The sequence below is a fragment of the Cucurbita maxima genome, unplaced genomic scaffold (genome assembly GCF_002738345.1).
Source record: "Cucurbita maxima cultivar Rimu unplaced genomic scaffold, Cmax_1.0 Cma_Scf00024, whole genome shotgun sequence".
NCBI lineage: Eukaryota > Viridiplantae > Streptophyta > Magnoliopsida > Cucurbitales > Cucurbitaceae > Cucurbita > Cucurbita maxima.
In genome coordinates, this window is record NW_019272040.1 from 987,543 (window position 1) to 996,334 (window position 8,792).

An 8,792-nucleotide genomic window follows, 5' to 3' on the forward strand; every position below is an offset into this window, starting at 1 on the left:
GAAATTTTAAAAAAAAGAAACTCATGAAAATCTCAAATATTGCTTAACGCACCAGCTTTTAGTTCCAACTTAAAAGCTCCTAGCAACGTTTCAAGATTCATGATGCCGCCACCCAAATGCCCCTTCGACCCTCCCATGTCACATACATGGCATAACAAGTCGCAATCTTATACTCCTTTAACCAAAAAGGTTACATCACACTCAGGATCATTGAATTGGTTACATGTCAATACAACACGTCGTCATGGGCAGCTAGACATTCCTTCATTGCAGGATCGATCAGTCAGGGCAACAAAGCTCTATATGAGCTAGAATTTCTCCGTCATTCGCTAACATCTCTTTAAAGATGATCTCGACAATACCCTTTTTCGTGTCATGTCGGTCGCACGACAAGAATCGACCACACGGCTCAAAATGCAGAGAACTCCATGAGATATTTTCATACAAGTTATCTCTAATGAGATTGACTGCAACCAAAGATAGAAGATCAAAGGAAGCTTTCATTGTTTCATCGTCTTGAAATCTAAGAATCATTTCGACGTAAGCCCGTAAATTCTACAAATCTAAGAATCATTTGGACGGTAGGCGTACCTGTTTGTTCCTCAGTAAGCATCGGCAAACCAGATCATCATAATTCTGCCGGTTCGGTATCGAAACCGAGAGGGAAAACGTTCATAATTCAACTCATCAACATAAAATCAAAATATAAAAGGGTTTGATTACAAAAATGGGATGTTTCTTGAAAAGACACAAAAGTGTAGTACTAAAAAATGAAGGCCATAGGAGCCACCATGCCGGCCTTGTCTAGAGGAACAAAATCAGACACGAGCTATGCAGCAGGGCTGCATCAACAACAAGTACTCACTTAACAGAGGTGGTGGAATTGGGTATGTAGCTTTCATTTCTGGGAAAGTTCATAATGTACTGAACCAAAACGAAACCGCTACTACCACCAACGGCCGGTTTGGGCGACCCCTGGAACAATGAACTGCTTCTGGAGCTTATACCTGTAGACAAACACGAACAAAACATCCTTAAAAACATAAGGACATCGAAGTGGTTCGTAGTTTCAAGATCAAGCAAGGCTTGCTTACCTTGAATGATTACTACAAGGAAGAAGAGGAATGTGATAACCAAAGCTGGTATGTAAGTATTGCAAGAAGATGTTTTCTCAGCTTTTGCCTTCTTCAATGCTTTCATTCGCTCGATTCTCGATCGTTTTTTCATGGCAAGCTCAGCGAATTCCTTCACCAGCATTTGGTCAGCAGCGTCGAGTGAAGGTCCCTTGGGCGGCCGAGGTGGCTTCGGAGCCTTTTTCTGACGACCCTCTTCTCCTTTCAAATTCTTATTTATCAACAATTTTATGTTCGCATCACGGATGATATTGGCAACGTAACTGCTCGAGGCTGCAGCTCGTTCGTCTCGTGGCAGTGTATCCTCTGTCAACCTACCCCAAAAAATGTTCTTCACCTCTCGTTTGATTGAACTTGGCTCCACATTTCCAGCCTCCTCTTTAACAATCTTCGCCCCGCTTTCCAGATCAAATGTGAGATCCCCTTCTCTTAAACCCATCCACTCAATTTCGTAGCCTTTTGAACTATAAAACCCAATGTTCACTCCATATCACAAATGAACAGAGGAACTCTGCAATCAAAGCTCTGCATTCAATCTAATCCAACTTTCCTTCCTCCAAATCGCTGTAAGCAATGGCCTTAAACCAATGACAAATAGAAAAAACGTATAACGCCCAAGTCCAAGCCCACCGCTGATAGATATTGTCTATTTTAGCCTGTTACATATTGTCGTCAGCCTCACGATTTTAAAACACGTCTGCTAGGAAGAGGTTTCCACATCATATAAGGAATGTTTTGTTTCCCTCTCCAACCGATGTAAGATCTCACAATCTACTCCCCTTTAGGGCCCAACGTCCTCGCTAGCACACTAGCTCTGAAACCATTTGTAACAGCTCAAGCCCACCGCTAGTAGATATTGTCCGCTATGGCCCATTACAAATTATCGTTAGCCTCACGATTTTAAAACGCGTCTACTAGGAAGAGGTTTCCACACCATATAAGGAATGCTTCGTTTCCCTCTTCAACAGATGAAAGATCTCACAATCCACTCCCCTTTCGTTGGGCAAGGCTCAGTGCCTAGCCCTAATACCATTTGTAACAGCTCAAGCCTACATATTGCCCACTTTGGCCAGTTATGTATTGTCGTCAGCCGCTCTGATACCATTTGGAACAGCGTAGGCCTATCGCTAATTGATATTGTCGGCTTCGACCCATTACGCATAGCCATCAACCTCACAGTTCTAAAACGCATCTACTCGAAGAGGTTTCCACACCCATATAAGGAATGTTTTGTTACCTCTCCCAACAATCTAACCCATCAGTCTCCTAAATTTACACAAGACAGGAAATGAGCCAACACCAAAGTTTCCAACAACATCGGCAATGCCGAAACAAACAAATGAGAAAAACAACAATACACAAACAACACCACCACCGAAGTCTCAAGAAACCCATCAGACCAGAAATGATCGAAAACAAAACAGACCATCCAACCAAACAGAAACCCATCAAACAAACGGGAAATGGAACAAATTAATCGCAAAACAACCTAAAATGAGTCGAACCAAACAAGGATTTAGTAGAAGCATACCGAAGTTGAAGCTCAGACCGACAAAATCCGAATCGATTTTGATGGTGTTCTTCCGATCATCTGGTGGGAAAATCAAAACGAGCGTCATCGAAGAAAAAACAAGGGATTAATGATTTGGGACCATCATTAATTAATGATCGAATTTGTGTTCATCGGAGATGGCGACCGACGATTGAATCAATCCTGGGATGGCATTCGCATTCGCCTTCAGCCAACGGAAACGGTAACTCCCATGAAACTTGATTCTGAATCGTCGGTCACATTTGTAAATTTCTGGGCCGGAAATGGTTTTCTTTTTTTCTTTTTTCATTTATGGGGGATTAATTGAATTTTTTTATGAGTAAATTTAGTTTTTTTTTTTTAGTAAATTCTTTTGTTGAATTAAAAAATAGTTTCATAAATTAGAAGAAAGATCTCTGTTTTTGGGGAAACAAATATGTTATAAATAAATTATTTGAGGTTCGCATAATAATAATTATTAAAAAATTATTACATAAAACAACTATAGTAGTTGGAGAGGGGAACGAAACATTCGTGAAATCACCTAATCGACGCGTTTTAAAATCATGAAGATGATGACGAAACGTAATGGGTCAAAGCAGATAATATCTAGTAGTAGCGGACTTGGGTTGTTACAATACATCATGTCGACCAACTAACATCTTGAAGTAACTCATAATTAGTAGTAGAAGCAAATAAATGAGTAGGTGGATTGAAGGAGGCAATGTGTTGTGGCAATCGCTCGTGATGAAATGACGGTGCCACAAAGTCATTAGGGTGACGGGCAAAATTTAAATTATGAACGTTTTGGTTGTGAAAGAGATGGGGAGTGGTGGTGGTGAACGATGTGGAACCCTCGTAGAGAGAGGTAGAGATAGGCAGAGGAAAGAAGGTTGATCGAGCCATGACAGGGGTAGAGTGAGTGTGTTGGCCTTCGTAAGTTGTGATAACAATTATGGGATCTTTCAAGCATCTCTCCACTCGTTTCTTTACGTTACATGCTACACTAGTACACCGATAATAACTCCTACACAAAGAAAAAAACATGTTAGAAACGTCTATGCACCATAAAATTTAGGGTATAATAGTAATTTGAGTACAACGATATTACCTAGGATAAGGGCTATTTTTTACAACTTTTTGCCCGTACTTTCTCCATCTATATCCATCTTCTAAATGATCAACTTTGCTCTTCGTCATGAACATGTATCGTTGTTCTTGCTCTTTCTTCTTTTGATTCGTCTTCTTTGTTTTCGACCTAAATTTAATATTTTAAATACATCAATAAAGTGATTATATTTACCTCTAAATATTGTTGAATTAAAAAGAAAAAAAAAACACTAACAAGGGGTTAGATTTAACAGTTTTTTGTCGAGGTTTCTGCTCTTCTAAATTCAACTCTGATAACTCGTCATTGATGAGCTGACTGGACGATGTAAGCCATGCATTCAAAATCTCCAAATTCTCGGGATCGATAACGGGGTTTTGAATTGGGGAAGACGACGTCGAAAACATATCAAATTGCGACCAAATTAAATCGAGCTCCATAAACCCTAGCCGGTGAAATAAGGCTTTTAGAGAGAGAATTGAGGGGTTGGGATATTGGGAATAATGGGGATTGGGGAGAGGGAGGCTGTTTTTGTAGTGGTGGTGACCGGCAATTGTAGGTCAATGTTTTGTACGGACGGACAGTGGGAGTGGAAAACAAGCACGTGGGCCGACACAACAGAAGGTGTGAAACGTCGTACTTGGTAGGCAACGGGTCGGTCTGGACGGGGTTTGGACGCACGTGAAGTATATTCGGCCAAATGATGAATCCGACGTCGTTTTATAAGCATGCGTAATAAATATTATTATTATTTTGCTTTTTTGCTTTTCTCAATCCCCAAATTGCTCCACTGTCTCCCCAATCTTTTCCTTTAAAAAAAAAAAAAGGATTTAATAATAAAAGATATTCAAATATTTATGAAAAATAGTGTTATTATGTTTATTATTTTAATGTATAAAAATCATTGTAACGTGATAGATTTTGGCTGAATTCAAATCATCTTTCCGAGGAATTCGGTTGATAATAATTTTATTTCTTAAATTTTTAAAAATTAATTTATTAATATAAATTACGGTCTAATCATGGTATTAATTGAATTTTAACAATTAAAAATAAATCCCAGAGGAATGTGAAAAATATGAATATGAAGTAAAAGGAAAATTACATTTTTCTTTAAAGCGACAAAAAAAAAACAAAAAAACAAAAAAAAGAATTGGACCGAAAGGTCGCCGATGTGGGACCCAGTCGCCGATTAAAGAAAACGGCGAAATTCACGCGAAAATTAATTTCAAGAATTAAAATTCAAATAAAAAATTAATTTCAATAATTAAAATTTAAATAAAAAGATTATCTGTTTTTTTTTTTCTTAACTAGAGTACACGGGTACACGTCAGCGCCTCGGATCGAAGTCGAATTTTAAAGACAAGGAAATTTCTGGAATCACACGTGTCGTATTTTAAAGGTAAATTAAGATTAATTTAAAATTAATTATACGAAAAGGTAAATTTAAACTCAACACATTAAAAATGGTAGGTGCCGACACGTCGTTAAGAGAGTCGACAATGCAACACATTTGAATCACAATGTCGGTCCATTTCTTGCCTTCTCCATCATATGTATATCCCATGCCATTCGATAATAAATCATGCTCTATTTTTTTTTTTTTTAATTATTTTTTATGGTCAAGTCCATTTTTATTTAAATGTTATTAAAAGATTTTCATTTCGATCATTTGTATGTACGGTTGTGATTGATCTGATTATTCCATGATGAAAACTATGGACACGTGGTGGATTATAAAAATAATTTCTAAATGAACTCAATTATTGGGCCTGAGGCCCAATTTCATCATGCTCCAAAATATAAAAGTTTTTACTAATATTATTTTAGCTTTTGAGTTAGTTTAAACATTTTAATATAAATTTGTCCATAATTTTGAGAGTAAAAAATAAAATAAAATCAAACCCAAATATTAAAAATATAACAATAATATTACAAATGAAAAATAAAAAAGAAACTCTTAAATAATTACCACCCCATATTAAAAAAAAAAATGCAAATACGAATAAAGAAAAAAAAAAAGAAAAAAAAAAGGAAAAAGAATGATATATATAAAATCGCATATATCAATCTTTAGAGAAACACATATACATATATATAAAAATTAAATAGTAAAATAAAAAATAAAAGTGTTTGAAATAATCTCACTCATGATCATTAGAAGAAGAAGCAGATAAGACATCAACCAAATTCTTCATGAATCTCACTCTTGTTTGCAGCGACAATATGTAATCAGCTGTTTGAGTGAAAAGCTGTTCTAATGATCCGACACAGCCTTCATGGTTGTTGTTGTTGTTGCTGTTTATGTTTGGTACGAGGTTTCTTAATGTGCTGACTCTTTGCTCGATTCTAGTTGATGATCTTGATCTTCTCTTCTTCATCAATGAATTGCTGCTTCTTCTTCTGGTTTTGTTGAAGCTCTTGGCTATGGCTTCTTGTTCTTGTTGTTCTTGTTGTTGTTCTTCCATTGATATTTCATCTTGTGATGGCTCTTTCATGTTGAGTTGAACTACCAAAAGGGTTTCTGGGTAAACTCCCATGGCTTGCTTTTTCTTTGTTTTCTCTTTGAGAGAGAGAGAAAGATAGGATTTTGGAAATTGGGAATTGGGAATTTTGGATGATGAATGTAATGACCTAGAGGGTTTATATATATATATATATATATATATATATATATGGGGGGAATTTGTGAAATGGGTTGGTGAGGAAAGAGAGGATAAGATTTCACATATAATCGAGTTTTAACTCCACGTCCCACCGTTAACGAGCGGTAGCTACTGATGATAATAGATGTCTGATTGTTCAGACAGTAATGATAGTATCTTGTACCTGAATCCGTGGCTCACTTTTTCTAAGTAATGGAGAAGAGGACTGAAACATGCCACTGAAATACTCTACTGAGACAAAGATAAGTTGTCACGAACGTGGAGAAGGTAGGATGGGCAGATGGTTAGATCTAATATGGATCGTACATGGACGGTAGTTAAAGTTGCCAACTCTCTTAGGGTTCCCTCATTTGGGATCTCTGGAGAAGAGGATCAGGTTGGCTCTTGTGAACAGCTTGAGACAGTATCTCCCTTCAACCCTTTAAGCGAAATGCGACAAAAGGAAGGAAAATTCATGGACCGACCCCATCGTCTCCACCGAGATCACCCCAAGGACACCTTCGATATCCACGAGTATTCGTTTTCGCCTTGTCTCAATAGACAATGACACTTCGATTGTAATAATAGGCTGAGGGAATATGAGAGATTCAACATCGATTGGAGAAGAAAACGAAGTATTTCTTACAAATACGTAGAAACCTCTCCATAACAGACACGTAATGGACTAAAACAGACAATATCTAGTAACCGTAGTTAGGTTAAAAACATAATTAAAGACTAAGAATGGTGGGGTGGGCATGTTGTCCAACTCAAAGCACATGCATCCACATGATTTTCACACCATCTTCCACAGCCCCCCTCCCTCATATAATCACAACCTGGATTATTCCTCCCCCACTTTCCAAGTTCAATGGATATCATTTACAAACACACAAGCCATCGTCCCCTTCTCAACGTCATTACATTACTCATACAACACATTTATAGGGGAGATTGATGAATTATGTGTGTCAGCTTGTCCATATTTTTGGCAACAAAACCGGACAATATGGATATCATGTCCTGATTTTGGTTCTAACATTCATGAATCTCTAAGTTTTCACTCCAAATTATTAGGTTTTTTTTTTTGTTTTGTTTTTTCATTGTACGGATGCAAAATTTGATGAACACGTTATAAACTCAGATTTCTTTGGAAGAACAAACATAATTTAAATTCTATGTAAGAGATTCTTCCGTTCTTGTCTTCTATGTAAACTTTATGGAAGATAATTATAATTAGAGAATAAATTATGAGTTTAAAGGTGGGTTTAATTATATATTATACTTAGGGTAAAGGGTTATCCTGGTTGGCTATAGATGGGGTTAAAGCTAGGAGGTCACATGCACTACTCATCAATCATATGTTCTTAGTTATCAAACTTTTATTTTAAAAGATGGGCTGATTTATTATACTAATTCAATCATCTTAAACTATTCATGTCAGATCCCATATTAATTGGAGAGTGGAATAAGTGTAAGTGAAGACGCTGAGCCTCGAGAAGGGGTGGATTGTGAGATCTCACATCGATTGGAGAGAGAAATGAAACATTTTTTACAAGGGTGTGAAAATCTCTTCATAGCATATGGTTTTTGAAAACTTTGAGGGAAACCCTGAAAGGGAAAGTCCAAGAACGACAATATTTGCTGGCGGTGAACTTGGACTATTACAATTCAATTCAAAATATAAAGGTTGGATTAGGTTGAATTTTTGGAGACTCGAAAAAAAATTTGGTTAGATTTTGTGGGTTGTGATTTTTTTGGTCGGTTTGGGTAATAAAATGTATATACATTTGTAAGTTTGAGTTTATTTCTTCGATCTTCCCCTTCACTTAATGATATTTAAATAACCCGATAACTCGAACAACTCAAACTTATGAACTGAAAATAGAGAGTTGGGTTGTGAGAACTATTAGACTCATTTTTGTAGCCAACCCGACCAAACTCGAAATTTCGAGTTGGTTCAAAATATTTTCGTAACTCAATCCAACTCAACCTGTATACGCCCCGAAACAAAATTTCATATAAATATCTATTTGTTCCAAATTATTATTATCTAGAGCATAAAAACTTTTGATCTAAGCACATGTTAATGAAACTATATGAAATTATAATTATTACTATTTAAAATTAAAAATATTTATCTAAGCACATGTCATCTAGTGTTACATTAAATATAAATACATATGCTTGCATTTCATTGGTGAAGCCACGAAGCTAAAGACCATATGGATATACATTATAATTATGTCACATTATGGTAAATTATGGATCTAATAAATCAAAAGAGCTTATCATAATGTTTGCACTTAATTAATGCTAATTAAGTAAAGTCCACGTGGGTTCTTGACTTTATTTTGATGGATGGTGTGGTCACT

At 36.4% G+C, this 8,792-nt stretch overlaps 2 protein-coding genes across 3 annotated transcripts; both read right to left on the minus strand.

Moving 5' to 3' along the window:
* Positions 1-628: 628 nt before the first annotated feature.
* On the minus strand, positions 629-3,088 carry LOC111497885. 2 transcript variants are annotated; one of them, XM_023148889.1, is made up of 3 exons: positions 2,665-3,088; positions 1,095-1,644; positions 629-1,007 (listed from the first exon to the last, which is right to left on the minus strand). In XM_023148889.1, exons 2-3 carry the CDS (start codon positions 1,570-1,572, stop codon positions 862-864), a joined length of 624 nt encoding a protein of 207 aa, XP_023004657.1. In that variant the 5' UTR covers positions 1,573-1,644; positions 2,665-3,088; the 3' UTR covers positions 629-861. The 2 variants fall into 2 exon arrangements, with proteins under 2 accessions (XP_023004657.1, XP_023004656.1); XM_023148888.1 differs by having other exon boundaries at positions 1,095-1,789.
* Positions 3,089-3,234: 146 nt separating this feature from the next.
* On the minus strand, positions 3,235-4,285 carry LOC111497872 (probable WRKY transcription factor 23). The gene is made up of 3 exons (XM_023148872.1): positions 4,010-4,285; positions 3,776-3,922; positions 3,235-3,691 (listed from the first exon to the last, which is right to left on the minus strand). Exons 1-3 carry the CDS (start codon positions 4,210-4,212, stop codon positions 3,307-3,309), a joined length of 735 nt encoding a protein of 244 aa, XP_023004640.1. The 5' UTR covers positions 4,213-4,285; the 3' UTR covers positions 3,235-3,306.
* Between the last annotated feature and the right edge of the window lie 4,507 nt (positions 4,286-8,792).